The 20,608-nt window shown below is 34.3% G+C and overlaps 3 protein-coding genes across 3 annotated transcripts; 2 read left to right on the top strand and 1 right to left on the bottom strand.

Moving 5' to 3' along the window:
• The first annotated feature begins 2,228 nt into the window (after positions 1–2,228).
• LOC133316607 (serine/threonine-protein kinase RUNKEL) lies at positions 2,229–9,118 on the top strand. The gene is made up of 11 exons (XM_061518384.1): positions 2,229–2,276; positions 2,420–2,509; positions 2,733–2,785; positions 3,075–3,150; positions 3,422–3,483; positions 3,573–3,651; positions 3,764–3,823; positions 3,959–5,605; positions 5,842–6,711; positions 7,777–8,898; positions 8,981–9,118. The coding sequence occupies exons 1-10, from the start codon at positions 2,229–2,231 to the stop codon at positions 8,890–8,892; spliced, it is 4,101 nt and encodes a 1,366-aa protein (XP_061374368.1). The 3' UTR covers positions 8,893–8,898; positions 8,981–9,118.
• Positions 9,119–9,988: 870 nt separating this feature from the next.
• On the top strand, positions 9,989–10,581 carry LOC133316608 (classical arabinogalactan protein 26-like). Its single transcript, XM_061518385.1, has one exon. The coding sequence runs from the start codon at positions 10,061–10,063 to the stop codon at positions 10,478–10,480; it is 420 nt and encodes a 139-aa protein (XP_061374369.1). The 5' UTR covers positions 9,989–10,060; the 3' UTR covers positions 10,481–10,581.
• A 4,000-nt stretch (positions 10,582–14,581) lies between these two features.
• Positions 14,582–17,668, bottom strand: LOC133316569 (acyl carrier protein 1, chloroplastic-like). The gene is made up of 4 exons (XM_061518331.1): positions 17,457–17,668; positions 16,650–16,763; positions 16,025–16,147; positions 14,582–15,036 (listed from the first exon to the last, which is right to left on the bottom strand). The coding sequence occupies exons 1-4, from the start codon at positions 17,511–17,513 to the stop codon at positions 14,914–14,916; spliced, it is 417 nt and encodes a 138-aa protein (XP_061374315.1). The 5' UTR covers positions 17,514–17,668; the 3' UTR covers positions 14,582–14,913.
• Between the last annotated feature and the right edge of the window lie 2,940 nt (positions 17,669–20,608).

Genomic DNA, 20,608 nt, shown 5'->3' with positions numbered 1-20,608 from the left:
GCCCAGGTTCCTTCTAAAGCCTATGATCCATCTACCTGAGTCGTCTCTGATGACTCCCCCACAACTAGAGTGGGTTCCTCTGTCACTACTAGAGTCGTCGACATTGAGTTGCATCCATTGTTGTGGTGGAAAGTCCCAATAGATTAGTTTCTCAATTCTAAGGCTTCTTTCTGTAAACAACCTTGGGATACACCACCCCAAAAGCTAGCTCAAAGGGTGGGAGTGCCCAAGGCCTTATAAAGGCCATATTAGTTGCCCATCCAATCAATGTGGGACTATATATCTCAACACGCCCCCTCACGCAAGAGCCCTTTGGGCTAGAAGCGTGGAATTGTACAGGCCCAATTTTTGGTTTACCTTTTTTGTGCTTTTTTTTATTTTAATTCCACTTTAAAGCGGGTGACAGTGAGACTCTGATACCATGTAAAGAACCTTGGGATACACCACCCAAAAGCTAGCTCAAAGGGTGGGAGTACCCAAGGCCTTATAAAGGCCATATTAATTGCTCATCCAATCAATGTGGGACTATATAAAGCCTTAGTTTTTCAATTCTAAGGCTTCTTTCAGTTCCAACCATCCCCATTACCTATTGTGCCTCTTTAAGGTTCGTGACAAAAAATTTTGCTCGACTGAGTCCATTAGTTGTTATTTTTAACTTCACATAAATGTTATTTTTAAACAAACACTCGAATATTTTAGGATAAAGTTTAAATATTTTTCATGTGATTTTCCTTAAAATCACTAATTCTTTAATTTTATTTTATTTTTATCACTTATTTTTCATTTAGTTTTTTTCCTGTTAAAAAATTTCTTTTGTTAGAAGTTGAGAATTTTGTTCTATTGCACATTGGAGAAGAGATATAATATTTACTTGGCTGAATAAACATTGTTTATTAGTTCTAAAATCACATGAAAAAATAGGCGTTTCATAAAAAATAAAATAAAAAAACACATTGTAGCTGAAATTACACTACAAATCTCCAAATTTGTTTTTATGATAATTCATAATTTATTTCCACATAACTAAACTAGGTCTAAAATTATATAACATTCAGGGACGGAACTATATTGATGCCTGATGGACTGATGGTACCAGGGGCAGCCACCAATAAGTCATAAACTTTTTCAACATATTTGATTTACATACACTGAAATAATCATGATGATAATAATAATATATATATTTTTTGGTGAAATAATAATATTATATATTAAAACCATCTGCATCTCCAAACTCTGTACTATAAAAATATCAAATTTTAATATCGATTAATTATCATATTACAAATTTTTTTTGAGTGATGGTTACTGCTAACAAATTGATTGCCATGTAGAACTTTTAATGATGAATTTGATGATTTTACATGACACATGCACTTAGTTACAAAATACAAATCTTTTCGAAAAATCCATTTTAGAAATTCACAAAAAACAATCGTATATCCTTTAAACAATCCAAATTGCAATTTAACATTCTAATAAAACAAAGCTACGACATTAATTAGGGAAACTCAGCGGGCGTTTAGTAGAGGATAATTTTTTTTTTATTCGAAAATCTCGATTTTCAAAAGTATAATTTTTATATTCAATTTATGATAATATTCAAAAATTTAAAATTTAAAAAAATTCAATTTTCCGAAAATCTTGGAGAATGACACGTACCAAACGCCCCCTCAAGTTAAATTGAGTTAAGTTCAGGTCTTTAAAAATTAGTTCCATTATCTTTTCAGGTAAAGTTGAATCGCATTTCGAGTTAATCCCAATGGATTTGCCAAATAATATTTCAAGATTTAATTATGTGATAAATTAATAATCAATTATAATATCATTTTTATTTTCATATGAATATATCAATGATACATATTATTTAATTTTATATATTTAATATTAACATCATAAATCGATTTAATTCAGAACAAATCATTTAAGTTAAATTTAGATCACTCAACTCTGCTTGTCTAAATCCTTTTGCAAAGAATCAAAAGTATATTCCTTTTGCAATTTCAAAATTGAAGTTGGAGTTTCCTCTGTTCCTGTTTGGATACAAAAATAGCTCAATCCCCGAAATTTTGATTTTTCAAATATCCCGCCCGTTGAAACAGACTCTCTCTCTCTCTCTCTCTCTCTCTCTCTCTCTCTCCAATCGTATCCAAATTCATTTCTCTCTCTTGTTCCTCCACAACGCTTGAAATCTGCGAAGAAAAATCCTAGAAAGATCAACAGCCACAATGAACCAGTATCACATATACGAAGCAATTGGTCGCGGCAAATACTCCGTAACCTAACCTTGCTCCTCTTTATTCCAATTTTTAATTATTATTTCTTCACGCCATTTCCACTTCCTTTTTTAAGCTTCAATTAAAATCGTAACGTCCAATCGCTCTTTCTCTGTTTTTTTTGTGTGTGTGTGGATTTGCAGACCGTGTACAAAGGCAGGAAGAAGAAGACCATTGAGTATTTTGCAGTCAAAAGCGTCGATAAATCGCAGAAAACCAAGGTTCTTCAAGAAGTAAGTCGTTCGATTTCGGAAAATTCATTAAAAGAGCTTCAAACTTATACAGGTTGTGTAGTATAGTTCATTTAATGTGCTACTACTTGGTTTTCCTTTTATAATTATAATAATAATAATTATTATTAGTAACATTGGTGATGTGTTTTCTAGCAGATCCTGAGCTGTATCATGTTTGCTGATGTTCACTAACACTGAATTAACGGCTTTCTTCTTTTTGCAGGTTAGGATTCTTCACGCTTTAGATCACGTAAATGTGCTGAAGTTTTATTCTTGGTAAGAACTATTGTTTTGCATAAACAAAATAGGGAGAATCCAAAAATGAGGAACATCTATTAAGAATATGCCATGAAGGGGCAAAAAAAATCGTATTCAAAATAAGGAGAATTGAAAATTGAGGAAATCCCTCTGTATTGTAAATATTGAAGTAGTGGTTATTATGCATAAATTATATATTGTATAAGATTTACCTTTTTTGGAATTGTCCCGAACAAATGTTTCCTTTTGAATTAGGGTTAGCAGCTTTTTCATATTTCTGAAGTGTTTACCCACTTATGCTTTTTAGGTATGAAACTTCCGCTCATCTATGGTTGGTTTTGGAGTATTGTGTTGGAGGGGATCTGCTTTCCATATTACGGCAGGTGCCCAGCATTTCATTGATTATATCTTTTGAGCCTTTGTTTATTGTAGCTTCATTCTCTTGGACTGGAAGATCTCGCTTACTGTTCCGCATAGCTTCCTAAAAACATAGAGTGATTGAATTTTTGGTTGTTGAAATGTTCTGGATATATTTTTGTTCCATCTTGCTCTAAACTGTTGATTTCTAAATTAGCTGTTGTAAATTGCAGTCTTTAGGGTCTGGGAATTTTGTGCTCCGTTATGCAATATTACTTTCTTGTTTATGAATTGCAGGATAGTCAACTTCCTGAAGATTCAGTTCATGATCTTGTTTTCGACCTAGTCAAAGCTTTGCAGTATGTAGACAAGTCTTATTTTTCCCTCTTTGTTTTCCCACTGTTTTGTTATATTACGCTTATGTACCAAAACTGGATACTACATTCAGGTTTTTGCATTCAAATGGAATAATTTATTGTGACCTGAAACCATCAAATATCCTACTAGATGAAAATGGATGTGCAAAGGTACCTATTTGTTATGCTCTCTCTCTGTCTCTCGTTTTGTTGGTTGAGTCATTTTAGAATTTTTTTTTTTAAATATGAGATGGAGTGTGCACTTTCTACTTGATTGATGCAGCTATGTGATTTCGGATTGGCTAGAAAGTTGAAAGATATATCAAAGACTCCTTCTTCCTCGGTATGCTTGATTAACATTTTCAATTACTGACATCCGTATGCGTTTGCAGATGGACCTCTACTCAACAATATTTGTCATTTTTCTTAATAAATTTAATTATCTGTTAATATATACTAAGTTTGTATACTTTTTCAGTTGCCTCAAGCAAAGCGGGGAACACCCTCTTACATGGCTCCGGAGCTTTTTGAGGATGGTGGAGTCCATTCTTATGCTTCTGATTTCTGGGCCCTAGGTTGTGTACTATATGAATGTTATGCTGGAAGGCCTCCCTTTGTGGGAAGAGAATTCACTCAGCTTGTAAAATCCATAATGTCAGATCCGACTCCACCTCTTCCCGGTAATCCAAGTCGACCTTTTGTCAATTTAATTAATTCTCTTTTAGTAAAAGATCCATCTGAAAGAATACAGTGGCCTGAGCTTTGTGGACATGCCTTTTGGAGAACCAAAATTTCTCTGGTGCCTCTGCCTGCTCAACCTGCATTTGATGATATGATAGAGCTACATGCTAGACCATGCTTGTCAGAACGTAATGGAGATAAATCTTCTCATAACAGGACCCCTCCTAAATATCGTGAAAAGGATGTGAAAGGGGTGTTGAAGAAAGATGAAAATTCTGTTTTAGGATCTAGGGGCATTGAGACACCAAATAGGGTAACACCAATTGGCCACAGAACTCAGACAAAGGGTTCTGGCAGAACAATTGAGGCGAAGCAGAAAGATCATTCCAATATTAGCAAGGGTGTGAATCTTTTGAGACTGTCAAGAATAGCAAAATCAAATTTACAGAAAGAAAATGAGAAGGAAAACTATCGACGCCCCATGCCTAATGCCTCTGAGAATGATTCTGAAGTTAGAATTGAAAACACTGACATGGAACTTGATTTTGATGAGAATACTGAAGATGATGCGCATGAAGAAACTGATGGCTCTGAACATCCAACTTCCGTGCCTGATGAGAAAATGGACAATCAGGGAAAAGCAGAGGAGATTGAAAATAATATACACCAGTTAGACACCCCATCTGTTGTTAACACTCCTGTCTCAGATGAACCAAGGGCATTTGATCATGAGTCAACTCCTGACCGTCCTGACATATCTGCTATTTCTCCCAGTGTGAGCCCTCAGGTGAAGAAGCATAGAGCTAAAGAAGACTCAGGATCTGGCCTCGACTCTGATTCTTCAAAGTCATCTAACAACCTTTCCCAGGTTCTTTGGCATCCATCTGATCTCTCTGTTAGACCTGTAATGCCCAGCAGAAAAGTTGATAAAATCTCAGAAGTCATTCCTTCACTTCCTTTTGAGGCTTTGCAAGCGTCTGATTTTGTCAAGATGCCTAAAGAGCAATTGGAGGCAGTTCAGAACCGAATTATAGCCATTTTGAACGGCAATACCACCATTGGAGAGAAACAGAATGTGATTAGGTACCTTGAGATGTTGAGCAGTAATGCTGATGCAGCCAATATCTTGACCAATGGACCAATAATGCTCATTCTTGTAAAATTGCTACGTCAATCAAAGGCATCTGCTTTGCGTGTTCAACTTGCTTCACTGATCGGTCTGTTGATTAGGCACTCTACTTTTGTTGACGACAGTTTGGCTAATTCTGGAATTTTAGGCTCACTGACCGAAGGCCTTAGAGACAAGCAAGAAAAAGTGAGGAGGTTTTCCATGGCTGCATTGGGTGAGTTGCTATTTTATATATCAACTCAAGCTGCGGACTGCAGGGATAACAATCAACTCGAGTCTCCATCAAAGGACAATAGGACTCCGCATGGCTGGCAGGTTTGCTTCTAAGCTTGTTGCTTTTAATGTTCATTGTCCATCTGCCTAGGTCATTGGAAGCTTGACATCTCTAGTACTAGTATATAAAAATCTACGCTTTTCTAGGTATGTTGCTTGCAACACGGTAATATATCTTCTGTCAAATTTGTGTCCTCCTGTCAGCTTTTTTTAAACTTTCTTTGCCTGCGTTCTAAGTGCACATTTTACATGGTTGAATTATTTACACCTGGCTGCAGGTTACAAATTCATTAATATCATTGGTGTCATCAATATTGAGGAAGGGCGAGGATGATATAACTCAATTGTATGCGTTGAGAACAATTGAGAATATTTGCAGTCAAGGAGGGTTCTGGGTGGGACGTTTGACCGGTCAAGATGTTATTAGTAATCTCTGCTATATCTATAGGGCGGCAGGGAAACAAGAGAGCATGAGGCTTACTGCAGGGTCATGTTTGGTGCGCTTAGTTCGTTTTAATCCTCCTAGTAGTCAGTCGGTTATAGAGAAACTCTCTTTCAAGGACCTAGCTTCCGCTCTCGTCAAGGGCAGTCCACGGGAGCAGCAAATCAGCTTAAATCTTCTTAACATGGCAATGCTTGGAAGTCACATGTTCACAAATATTGGAAGATATCTTCTACCACTTGCGGAAGATAAGAATCTGATCCCGAGTCTTTTGGCTCTTGTTGAGCAGGGTAGTGAAGTTTTAAAAGGAAAGGCGCTTGTCTTTGTGGCTCTCCTATGTAAGCATGGTAGGAGGTGGCTTCCACACTTCTTTTGTAGCCAAAAGTTACTTTCTGTGGTGGACAGGCTAGGAAAAGAGAAGGATGCCTATGTGCGGCAGTGTTTAGATGCATTTGTGCATATTGTGGCATCTACTATTCCGGGTTTACTGGATATAATAACAGGAGATATCCAGCAAATGATGGGAGGAAGGCGCCATGGACATATCTCCGCCCTCACCAGTAGATCTGCTCCAAAAACCAACATTCATTTATTTCCTGTTGTCCTTCATCTTCTTGGAAGTTCAACTTTTAAGCACAAAGTGGTGACACCTCAAGTCCTGCGGCAGTTCGCGAATCTAATTAAACTCCTGGAGACACCGTTTCAGGTCTGTGACTGAGTCGTATATTTTTTTTCCTTCAATGTTTTGTTTTACTGTTTTCATGAATATTGACAGAGTGGAGCTAATAAATTTCGTTAGATTAAGAACTTGGTTTCCGGTATATTAATGGCTTAGGTAGATGTAAGAATAATTATTATAAGGGATATAAAAAATTTAAATTATTAAACAAAGACTATACAAATTTATTTTGGGTTTCCGGTATATTATTACTTCCTTTTGTACAACGTATATTACTTGTTAGTAAATAGTTATCTGTTCTCTCTAAATAATTAATAGAGTAAATACTCTTTCACCTCCTCAACAAAAAAATATGAAACTCATTTTAATCTTTAGTTTTTTAAAATTGTGGTCTCTCAGAAATTCAAAGAAGACCTACATTAATCTCTCAAAAGAGATTAATATAGATATTTTTTTTAAGGGGTTAAAATAGATTCCGTATTTTTTGTTGAGGACCCAAATGAATATTTATTCTAATTAATAATTATAAATGAAATCATATTCAAGTACATGTAGTTTAAAAGAAATTTGTGAATAACTATAGCTTTAGTTGAATAGTTATTTGTTTCTGATGAATAGCTAATAATTTTAAATGAAGTTTTATATTAAATCTAAAAAATTAAGAAGAAATTTGAGAATGACTATTATTGAATCATGACTTCTTCTTCCTAAGTGGTTAACAACAATAAATGATTTTTTTCTTATATTGCATATCTGGTATAACTTAAATTTGTTCTTTTTTTTTTTTTTCAAAAGTTCTATTTTAATTATATGCTATTTTAAACCCAAAATAAATTTAATTTTACAATTTTGGGCGAAGTGAAATGAGGCCGTCAAAAGGGCCAAATGCCAAAATTTTGATGCATTGTCTGCCAACATTTCACATGTTGTTTGGCAAATTAATCTCTGTTAAATGTTTGACAATTATTTTACTGATTTTGTCATTGTTTGAACTATACTATCACTTGGATGGCATATGGCTCTTTCAGCGTACCAAGGTTGACTTTTTAATTAACGATTGATATTTAATATTATTGATTGATTGACTTTCAGGGAAGAGATGACTTCCAAATAACCCATCTTCGAATTTTGGAGTCTCTCACGGAGGAATCTCCTGTGATTCTTGGCAATCCTGACATTTTCATACGTGAAATCCTCCCTAGTTTGACAGTTCTCTATAAGGGGAACAAGGATGGTGATGGCAGATTTTTGTGCCTTAAAATTTTTTTCGATGTGATGATTATTCTTTTGAGTGAACCAATTGAACAAGAGCAAAGATTGAAGGATCTGAAACTCATATCAAATACCCGTTTTCTTCCTCTCTACCCGACCTTGATCGAAGATGAAGATCCTATTCCTATCTATGCACAGAAGCTTCTTGTCATGCTACTGGAGTTCAGTTTTATTACAATTCCAGACATTCTACATCTGAAGACAATTTCACAATGCTTCGAGTTCTTGCTTGGTGATCTGTCAAATGCAAATGTGAATAATGTTAAGCTGTGTCTTGCTCTGGCTTCCGCGCCGGAAATGGAGTCCAAATTACTCTCTCAATTAAAAGTGGTTAGGAGGATTGGCAACTTTCTTGAGTTCGTATATGCAAAGGGTATGGAAGATTTGCTGGAACCAACTCTTGGGCTGTGTAGGGCTTTTCTAGCACGTTCAGTCAGCTGTGCAAAAGGCTTCAGCTACACATCAGAACCAACTCTCTTAGGTGAATGTCCTTCTGAGGTGAGTGGTGCTGTTGATCCCCAGCAATGCATAAGAGATATAACAGACTTTGGAAGCAATGTTGGTGTCTTGCTAGAGTTGAGTGCCTCTACAGAAACCAATATTGCTGATATAGCTTCTGAATGTGTTGTTTTACTTCTCAAGGCAGCTCCTAGAGAAGCCACCACTGGTCTCCTAACCAATCTCCCCAAGGTCAGTGTGATCCTAGAGTCCTGGAATAGAGGCACCCCTCACTTAATGGTACAGCGAATGCTTCATGCTTTAGGTTATGCTTGCAAGCAGTACTTATTGAATGCAATGATATTATCAATATCCATACCAGAGATTTCGAGAATTGAAGTGATAGTTTCTGAACTCAAAAGTTCAGGTGTGCCTGGTTTAGCCAAAACTGCTGGGCTTGCAGCCATGGAATTGCAGCGGCTGCCTCGCTGCATTTGAATAATTGTAGGTATCATGTTATCATTGTCCTGTTCCAGATATTAGAATCTGGAACTTCTCTATTTTACGGTTTACCTTTATGTTTCAGGTCTTATTGAATTCCAGATAAAAGGTTAAGCATTCTGGTGAATTCCACTCAGGCTTCACTGTACTTTGTAAAGTATGTGTACTCTGTATCTTCGTGAACATTAAAATATAAATCAACGAATTCTCCGTTTTTTCCCCATCCTTAGACTCTTTTCATTAATTTAAACACTAAATGAAGAAACGTATCGGACACAAGTATATCATAACAAAGAACTTTAAACAAATATCTTAAAGAAACTGCATGGAAATTATTGAGATTCGTATTTGTGTCAGTTCCATTATACACATACATCCCAAGAAGACAGAAAGGATTGTCAGCTATTAAGAAGGCTTATATCAATAATGTTGCTCAATAATGTCCAGCCTAGCCTCCTTTATACTCGTACGAATGTTCTTCACGAGACAAGCTATTCTTAAAAACTTATAACATGTTGGTGTCGCAATCCAATGTTGACTACAAATCAACTGGTAATGTCACTTTCAAAAGGATTAGGGACATGCATCCTCTTTCGTAAGAGCTACAAATGTGCAGTGAAATTTGAATCATTCTGGTTCTTTGTTTTTTTTTGTTTTTGGGTACTTTTTGAATCACCTTTGAAACATCAGGCACCGTGATTATGAAATTTGAAATGCAAAACTACAGTCAGCTTTCCTGTTTGCTATAATTAACAATTAACTTTATATGGATCAACAGAAAAAAGAGAGCTGTAGGGCACCTAATATCACGGGTACGGGTAGAAAAGGATTCTCTTACCAAACCCATCACATGGAAACCTTTTCCAATCTTTGTCTCTTCCTCAAAGAAACCAAATATGTTTCTTATTATCGTCCAATAGACACACTAGCCACGTGGTGCCCCATTTGACCCCACATAGTCTTAGGTATGGGGGGGAGAGAGAGAGAGAGAGAGAGAGAGAGAGAGAGAGAGATAGGAACCTGCAGAGCTTCAGGGCTTGAGGATTTAAAGACTTGCCATCATTATTTCCACTAAAAGCCCACACATTTTCCATCTCCCTCAGAAAATTCTTACATAATTATATCCATTTCCAGGCAGTGAAACTTGGGTTTCTTCACCATCAGAATGGCATCATCATCATTCAGGGTTTATCTGACACTAATGATCATCATGGCTTTCATGCCCTCACCTCTGCTTTCATCATATTCAACACCTATTCCCGAAGTTCCCACTCTCTCCTCTTCACCAGCAACATTAAAAGATCCTCCTCCATCTTCACTATATCCTTTCCAAGAGTTGTCCCCAGACATTGCTCCACTGTTTCCTTCTCCTGGTGCTTCTGGAACTGACATTCCCACCATTCCTTCCAATCCAAGCCCTCCAAACCCAGATGACATGATGGCTCCTGGTCCTCTTTCTGCATTTTCACCATTTGGATCAATGCAAGCTTCCTCCAATGCCCCTAGAAGTCTTGTTTGTGAACTAGCCACTACTGCTTTTGCAGGTTTAACAGCATACTTGTCTTTGCATTATATGAGAGTATGAGTGGTTTGGGATGTGGGAGATTCCAATTATTATAGACTAGATCCTCTTTATTGTATGTTAATTTTTCATTCTTATTACCTTGTAATATATGATATTATAATGAACCCATGTTTCTTTCTTGATTGGCTTGACAATAATTTTCCTAAAGATATCATTTTTCTTCTTTTATGATTCTACTGTTGATTTCCCAGTTGTAATTATTGAGGTTAGCCTTTCTTTTTTGTTTTTCCATACGTTAAAAGATCCTTTATCTTTCCAATCAGAGGCCCATGATTGAACTTTACAAAAGCCTTTTTGCATTTACAGCTTCACTCTACTTAGAGCTGGAAACCTTGTTCAGATTGTCAGGTTTGCATGTCATCATCTATTGAGTTGATGGCACATGGTTGAAGCAAGTGTCAATATTTTTCAAATTGCAACAGGAGTGCACGTGATTAACACCTAATCATCATAAATTAGTTGTTGTTTTCTTATTGTTTTTTCTCCCAATTATCAATCACATGCTGCAGAATCAAGTGAGAAATTTCAATAGTAATAATGTTTAGGTAACCAGTCCTATTTTGTCTGGTTTTGCTGTCTTATTCCTTGGATATCATAATAACTTTTCATATCTTCATGTGTCAAACCTTGTGTCTTGTACTCCATACTAGCAATGTTTTCTCCATAGTGATGCTACTTTTTAGTCTCTACTCTTTCTAGTGAATGTTACACAAGACTTAATACCCAAAAAGAAAATGTTATACAAGACATAGGGGGTCCCAAATTTATTTGCAGTGTGTAAATTCTTTTGCGTTACCCTACCTATCATTCTCAAATCCATCTAATCATACGAAATTGTATTTGTATATTAAAATGCCAAGACTCGCATATCTATCTATCTATATATATGAAAAATTGGAATTTACTAATGTATGTACATACATATAATCAGATTTTCTTTTATGCAATTAGGTTATGTGGGACGATTTTGCAGTTTCAACTAATTCATTTCGATTCAAAAGATAGATAATTCATGTTTAAGAGTGATTAAGAGATAAGTTTGCCTCTATAAGAATTAATTTTATTAGGGGAAAGATCCGTTTACAAATTTTTTTGATAAATTTTTACAAATTACACTATCTTCTCCCGGAAGAACATAGTGAAACTAGTGTTCTCCCAGGAGAAGATAGTATAAACCTGGCCCATTTTCTTAAATACACCAAACTAATGCAAATAATATATTCTTAAGACCGCTTATAAAATAATTTCAGTTATGGTAAAAGCTGACTTAAAAACTTAAAAATATCTTATGGTTAAAAATAAGAATACATTTTAATATGGACTTCTTTATTTGAACTTATGATTTTATTTTTCTTTTGTTTCAAAACAAAAAAAAAAACAGCTATTTTTTTTAAAAAAAATTAACTGTCATTTGAGTGTGATGTAACTATTCCGAAGCGGTATTAACCTTATCATCATTTTGTGTAGAGTTTGTAAAAGGAAAAATATGAACCTGTACAGTGTCACCTGATAAAACCAAAGGAATATGGCCAGAGTGATTCTCTGTCAACAAATCAATTTTCTATGCTGTGGCGGGAACAACTGAACCATGTGTCACATAATTTTGATTAAAAAGTTGAGGAATTTTATTGAATTCATACCCATTAATGTCTATTACAGTTATATTTTTTTACCAGATACTTTGGTGATTGTTTTAATGGTTATATTTCTCTTATTTTACATTATAGAAGTCAAGTTTCTACCTATACAAAATAGATATGAATTTTATCTGTTTTTTTTCTCTCCTCTTATGGGGGTGGGATTACAATTTAGACCAACCTGTTATCCAAAACAAGATTCAACAAAATGTAACAATTAATTTTATTCATTTTTTTAAAATATAGTGTTACTGTTATTTCATAGTTACAATATTTTAATGTCTATATGATTGTTAATGCTTAAGTTAGAAATTTAGTTATGGATGAACTAACAAAACATATGCAAGAGAAAGTATATAATGTATGTTTTTGCAGATGATATTGTGCTTATTGATGAAACCAAAGACGGTGTTAACAGAAAACTTGAATTGTGGATAAGCACATTGGAGTCTAAAGGATTCATGTTAAGTTGGAACAAGACTGAGTATTAGAAACCTAGTAAGATTTTGTGCATCTACTTGGTCAAGAGGTATCCAAGAAAGATGCTTTTAGATATCTGAGATCCATTTTGCAAAAAGATGGAGAGATTGATGAAGAACTAAATCATAGAATCAGGGCAAGATGGATGAATATGGAGTTGAATGAAGGCCTGCAATGTTATATGGAGCTGAATGTTGGCCAGCACATAGGCAACATGAGCATAAAATGAGAGTAGCAGAGATGAGGATGGTAAGATGGATGTGTGATTATACGAAGATGGATAAGATAAGAAATGGAAATATTCGATGAAAGGTAGGAGTACTACCGGCGGCTGAAAAGATGAGAGAACATAGATTGATGTGGTTTGGGCACATAATGAGAAGGCATGTGGATGCTCCTGTAACAACAAAAGTTTGTTAGGAAGAGCTCAACACAAAGAAAGATAGAGGTAGACCGAAACTTACTTGGGGGAAGGTAGTAAAATATGACTTAGTAGAGTGAGATATAGATTGACGGACAATAAGTCTTAAGACGGAATGGAGAAAAACTATAAGAATTGTAAAGAACCAATTCAACCCAAAAGCTTAAGTTGATGGGTGAGGGTTTTTTAATGGTTTTATATATCTCAACACGCCCCCTCACACGAAGGCCCATTGGACTTGAAGTGTGGACGATGCACAGGCCCACCTATCTGTGCAAAGAAAGAAATTCCACTAGAAAGAAAGTGGGGGGCGGTGAGGATCGAACCCAGGACACGAGGCTCTGATACCATGTAAAGAACCTTGAGATACACCACCCCAAAAACTAGCTCAAAGGGTAGGAGTGCCCAAGGCCTTATAAACTCCATATTAGTTGCTCATACAATCAATGTGAAACTATATATCTCAAGACACCCCTTCACACAAGAGCCCATTGGGCTTGAAGAGTTGACAATGCAACAGGCTCACCTACCTGTGCGAACAAAGAAATTTCACTTTAAAGTGAGAGGCGGTGATGATCGAACTTGTGACCTTGTAGTCACTCAAGCTCTGATTATCATTAATGGAGAGTTAGATCCGTTGTTATTCTTATATTTCAGATAACCTCTTTTTCCTTTCACCATCTTTTTTATTTTTATTTTTATCTATTTTTATTTTTTATTTTATTTATTTATTTTTTCTTTTTTCAATCCCTTTGTATCTTTCATTTTTCAATCCCTTTGTATCTTTCATTTGGGTTCATTTATCACCGACCTCTAATTAATTTGAGATAAAGGTATTGTTGATGTTGATGTTAAAATTAGAAATTTAGTCACATTAGAAAAAAAAATTTGGTTAATTTTATTATTGAATTGGTCTATACTCACCATTCTTACGCCGCAATTGAAAATATAAAAAAAAAAAAAATAAATAAATAAACGAGTTGGAGGGAGCGAGAGTATTTTGGAAAACGTCATATGTTGTATCAAAAAATAAATAAAGATAATATGAGTTCAATCTATGAACTATATAAACCTATTGCAAAAAGCCATAAGGTATTCTTTTATTTTATAATTTTTGTAACAAAATAGAATAATTTGTATTAATAAACACTTCAAAACTATAATGACAAATTGGCCAACTACGCTCCTTATATTGACTGTTTGAGTTCGAACCTTAACTCAAGAAAGGACTTGGTTTAAATGGAGACATGTGCTAACCAGATACAACCAAATAAAATGCATAATTTGCAATTTCTCATCTATTAAATTCATTCACCAAAAAAAAAAAAAAAAAAATCAAACAAAGAAACGGGTCCAAGCTAGTTTACCTTATTGATGTCATTTCTGTGTTCAGAGTCTTTTGCTAGTAGCACGTAATTGTTCTAGAAGCGTTAGTGGAAGGCTTATAAACGTTACCAAGACTCAATTGGTTCTAGAAAGAGTAAACTAACACTTGTAAAAACGTTTTAGTTGTACACAATAAACAAAACCAACGCAGAGACCAATAGTTAATGCTAAGTATAATGCCACAACTAAACAAGAAGAATAAATATATTAAAACATTCAAACACAATAAGCCTTGTGCACCATATTTAATGGGCAATCCACTCTTTCTAGAAAGTCTAATATTCCTTTTTTCTTTGGCCATGCAACTCTATTATGATTATTCTTTGCGGAATTGGGAGAATGAAATGCATATATAGTAATCCTAATACAGTTCAGAAAAGAACTAGCAGTTACTTGAGGAACAATCAGATGGAAACACCAAAGATAAAATTATAACATTAAAAAAACCACATCCATCAAAATAGTGAAAAACTCCAAAATGGACATGTATGTATGACCACTTTGCTTGTTTACTTGCTTTCAAGAAGTTTATCAATCATATCAGCAGCTTCTTGAACGGTGGTGATGGTCTGGGCGTTTTCTTCTTCCACACTAATACCAAATTCCTCCTCAAGTCCCATCACAATCTCAACCTGCACAAAATTTGAAAAGCAAGTCTAAATAAACAAGCAAAAGATCGTATAACATAAACCACAGACATTGTGTTCTGATCTTTCCAATACGTAGAACAACATGCAGCATGCCATTTGAGCCATTTCAAACATAAAATTAAAAGTTACAAAGAAAATGGAATCATTTCAAACATGATATAGACTAAAGGGATAAGGCAACCAAGGCAAGAGAAAACTAAGTTGCTTAAACAACCTGAGGCGTTTCATCAAGGACACGACAATAGTAAAAGTAAGAACTAAATAGACAAACTAAGGCGTTTTATAAGGGACACGACAATTGTAGACAGTAGAGTAAGAACTAAAGATAGCTTGTTTCTATATATCACCAAAAGGACGATCTTCATAAATATATGTGGAAACGCATCAAAACATGCCATGATCAAATATGAAGGTCCATCTTCAATACCAATCCATCACCACTTTCTTATTATAAAGAACCTATTATTTCTCCATAGTACAATGAGAGAAAGAGAGAGAACAAAAATTGCAAGTGTAAAGAACCAATTCAACCCAAAAGCTTAAGCTGTTGGGTGAGGCTACATTAATGGTTTTATATATCTCAACACGCCCCCTCACACGAGAGCCCACTAAGCTTGAAGGGTGGACAATGCACAGGCCCAGCTACCTGTGCGAACAAAGAAATTCCACTTGAAAGAAAGTGGGGGGCGGCGAAGATCGAACCCGGTACACCGAGGCTCTGATACCATGTAAAGAACCAATTCAACCCAAAAGCTTAAGCTATTGGGTGAGGCTATATTAATGGTTTTATATATCTCAAAAGCAGGAAAAGTACTAACAAGGGAAAAAGAAAAGTTCACAATAGTTCAAATGACATATAGATGACAAGTGTAGCAAATACTCACAAATTTAGATATTTATTAATCTATGCTTTATAAAAGTGTTGCGATTTTACACCACGACAATAATTCATAGATAAATATGAAAATACCGTGTCAAGAGAATCAGCTCCAAGTGCAGAAAATTTAGACTCTCCAGTAACAGCTGAACCCTCTGGCAGGGCCAATTGTTTCTTGACAATGTCACACACCTTCTTCACTGTCTCTGGTTTGGCCTGCACCAAATAAAACTCCATGCTGATTATATCAACTCAAATATTACAAAATAGTTCAGGCCCCATTTTAACTTCCCGGAATATTTGTTATAGTTTTCTGTAAATATAAGCACGTGATCAAGAATTATGAGCATAAGACATAATTGATAATTCGAATAGAAAATGTAAAGAACCAATTCAACCCAAAAGTTTAAGCTAGTGGGTGAGATTACTTTAATAGTTTTATATATTTCTAACAGAAAAGATATTCTATAATAAATAACAACAAAATTGCAGCTTTTGTCACGAAGATGGTATGGTACAATATCAACTTTCACTAGCAGAAACTAAGGATGAAAGATGAATTATCCCACAATCCAAAAACTCGTTTAAGCATTTCGAATTTTAAATTGAAGATATAGAGATGAAGGAACTGAGTAAATTAAGCAAAATGATCCCATTGCTGTGGCAGATGACATTGAGGCAATGAAAAACATGATGGTTTATGGCTACAAAATCTTACCACACACGAGACTTGAAACCAAGGTCCTCTAGGCTGCAATGTAATGGATGGAAAGTTTCTCCCCTTCATTGAAAGGGAGACTGAATTTGGGGTAGAGAACCTGGCACAAGGGACCTGTTTATACATCCAACAAGAACTGAATGAGTCCGGGCAACACAATATAATTAGAAGCAAAACACAAGACTAATTTTCTTTTCAGTCACAAAGCAAAAAAATAAAGCCAATCATAAAATCACTATGATGCTAGCTAGCATGTACAACTAAAACACACAAGCAATAAAATACTTCATTTATAAGGGTCGATTCAGTTGTTGCAGGACAGCTTGAGAAGATAGTGACAGGAAATGTCCAAAATAATTTTTAAATAAAAAAGAAAAGAAACCCATGAAAACTGCAGAAAACAGGCATAACAAAGCTCAAGCATAAACACCAGATTTTAGCAAAAGAGAGAGCTTCCATGCCATAGGTGTTGATTCTGTAAAGCCTTGGGGTAATTAAGTTAAAAATAAAAATCTTCAGATGAAATAAAGTTAGACTTGCATAAAATCTTATACACTTGTGTAAAAATGAAATAAAAAGGTAGACTCTTTAATGAAAATTAGACTAAGACCCGACCCCATGGAATGTAAATGCAATCATATAACATCAAATCAAGCACTACATTTAACCGATTGATTAAACAGGCTTCTCTTAAAAGATTATTAAAAAGAAAAAGAAAAAAAGAAAAAAGAAAAAGCAGATACATAAAGACATAGAAAATGGACTAAAACAGCATGAGAAAGAGAGAGAAGGTTAGATTATATATACCAGAGCTTGCTTTGAAAGAGAGGTGAGGAACATGGAGGTTCCCGTTACAGAGGCCATTTCTGAGAGAGAGAGAGAGAGATCTGAGATCGAAAGACGGAGGCAACGAAGTGTGTGTGAGTGTGTCAGAATCAGAAATGAGAGAGAGGTATTTATAGTAAAATCCTTAAACACTGTTTATTAATTTTGTTTTTGTGGTTTGTTCGGCTTCGCTTCGTTACTTTCGAGGTTCCGCCGCCCCTGCTACCTTTGTTTGTTTTCCTTCCTATTCCTATTCCTTTCTTTCCATTTCTATTTCTTTCTCCATTGTTTGGCTCAGCTGACAAACATTATCTTCCTCATTTTTACTATTTATTTTTATCATTTATATGTATAATTATAGGAGTTTTTTTTTTCTTTATTTACATTGAGTCCAAAACGATGACGGAAATCAATATATTTTTTTAATTATGATTTACTCCATGATTATAATAGTATTTCTCATTTTAATTTTTAATTTTTTTAACTCAAAATAATGTCGTTATAGGAGTGCATGTAGATAGCCCAATACAATGTCGTTTTAGGTCGAAAATCATGATGTTTTAGTAATTTTAATTTATTTCAAGGTTATTATAGTCTTTATAATTATAACTTTCTAATCTTTCAATTTTAAAACAATGTCATTTTGAAAATAAATACAAATAAGCATTAATTGCAGAAATATCTTATGTATAAAATTATCTTATGTAAGAAATATCAATTCCACAATTATAAGGGGAAATTTTTTCTACGTGACACATAAGGTAGGTGGGCTAACACGGTTCATTTATGATCCAGTCTGTTGTTGTATTAATATACAAAACTAGTTATGCTGAATTTATGTTAGGTTTAAATTAAAAGTGCATATGTGAATTGCTTAAAATTTAGTTTTAAATATAATTTAATATCATGTACTGTTTAATAAATCTTATTTTAAATCTAGTATACTTTTTATAAAATAAGAATTTTTATATGCGGTTTTTAAGTCACGTGTTACCTTTCTATTTATTTTTTTATTTTGAAATTACCTTTTATTTTATAAATTTCTTTCACAATTAAACACGCATCTCAATTCTCATTTTGACATGTATATTGTCAAATTTAAAATTAAAAATAATTCTACAAAAAGTAGTTAAATTTTTAAAAATAATAATAATAATGTTATTTATAATTTTAAAAATTTGGAATGATCAAAAATATATGCAATTAGTGATAAATAATTTCACCATTGGCCCAATTTCCTTGCTGTTTTGAATTATACAAATCGCATAGTAGTTCTTTGAGATTCATTTTACTTTATTTTATTTTTGTCTTTAATTTAGGTCTAATAGATACAGATAAACAAAATTATATATATAATAAATATTGGCAAATGCTGTAAACCATCACAGCAAAGTTTATGACAGCTGTTTTTTTTTTCAGCAACATGTTCGGATAATCTTTTTGTGTTTCTTGTTTCGCCAAAGCTTTCTATGTTCTCAATTTTTGTATTATATCAACAAGTGATTACTCCATATGATTGTTCATGTACAATTTTTATTTGAATGCCAGCGACAAAAGTTTGTTTTTAGAACAATAGATGGATCTAGAAAAATTTTATTCATTACCATATATTGTAAATGATTTAAAGAATGCAATTTATTTAATCCTTGCCCTTCAAACTTTTTTTTTAATATATGTCTAGTAAATTATGATCGATAAATCCTATTACTTCCTCATTTTATTCGATTTTATTAATAACTTTTTAAGGTAAGTTTTTTGTGAATGCTTCTTCAAAATCTAATAAGAACCACAACAACAAATAATAATGTATTCATGGACATCAATATGCACAATACTAGTTTTTGTCCTTTGGCTAAAAACGTTGAATTTGTTCCTTCTGTTTGCGGTTTAATTAAGGAGGGGAGGGGGGGAACCTCAATCCTACCTTGTTTAATCATTTTTAAGGTTCAAATTTATATATGTTTAAAAGATTTAATGACATATCAATGCCTCTATACTATTGTGTTCTTATATCAATCGAGATTTTGTTAAAATTTATATCTTTTATAAGACAATGTAGCTGTGGTCGTGGACGGCAAGACCGTGCACATTTAGCGGAAAATTTATAGTTTGTGGTTGACTTCGATGTCATTCCGCTGTCGTTAGCTACTTTGTCGTTTGCTTTTGCTAATTGCCTAGCGTTTTACATGACTACAAAAACTTTTCTGTTAAGCACACCATTAACGCTTATATGCTCACCTTTTTTTTCTCAAAAAAAGAATGGCACAGAAAGGAGCAGTGGCTATTTTGTCATTGTTCATCAAATTATTTACTAGATTGTCATGTTAATAATAAAAATTTTCAAAATGCCACGCGGCATAATTCGTTATACAGTGTAACAAATTACGTGAACAAGATGTCAGGCTGTATAGTTAGTCACATGACACGTGTCAAGCCAACAGTAATTCGCTACACTGTGTAACGAATTATGCATGAAGATGTGGCACAATTATGTTGGACACATAATTCGAATTATGCATGATCATTGTGCCACATCATCATGTATAATTCGCTACACAGCGTAGCGAATTAGTGCTGGCTTAACATGTGTCCTGTGGCTGACTGTACAGCCTGATATCTTGTCCACGTAATTCGCTACAACGTAATTCGCTACACTGTGTAGCGAATTATGTGGCCAATTGAGACGTGCCACATCAGCAAACATAATTCGCTGCACAGTGTAACGAATTATGATGCGTGGCATTACGAGAATTTTTATTGTTGGCGTTACAGTCTGATAAATAATTTGGTGAACAGTGGCAAAATAGCCACTGTTCCCATAGAAAGCCTAGAAGCATAAAACTTTATGCAAATTATTAATGGAAAAATATTTTCTCATGTTGTAGGAGAGTTATTTTCTCCTACTAGTGACCCTTCGATTTTTGTGCAATATTTTCTTTTGCTTTTTTTATTTTTTTAATAGATATGAGCCCCACATAAGATGTGTCTACAACATGAGAAAATTTTCTCCTATCGCATGTTGGGTAGCTCGCATATTTAACCCCAATATATAGATAAAAGTTTGTATTTAATTTCATGGAGAATGATCTTTTTACAAACTTTTTTTTACAAATTATACTAAGTATAACCGATCA

The sequence above is a fragment of the Gastrolobium bilobum genome, unplaced genomic scaffold (genome assembly GCF_033153095.1).
Source record: "Gastrolobium bilobum isolate Gb01-03AN ecotype WA unplaced genomic scaffold, APGP_CSIRO_Gbil_v1 utg8498, whole genome shotgun sequence".
In the NCBI taxonomy this organism is placed as follows: domain Eukaryota; kingdom Viridiplantae; phylum Streptophyta; class Magnoliopsida; order Fabales; family Fabaceae; genus Gastrolobium; species Gastrolobium bilobum.
This window is presented reverse-complemented; position numbering and strand designations above follow the sequence as displayed.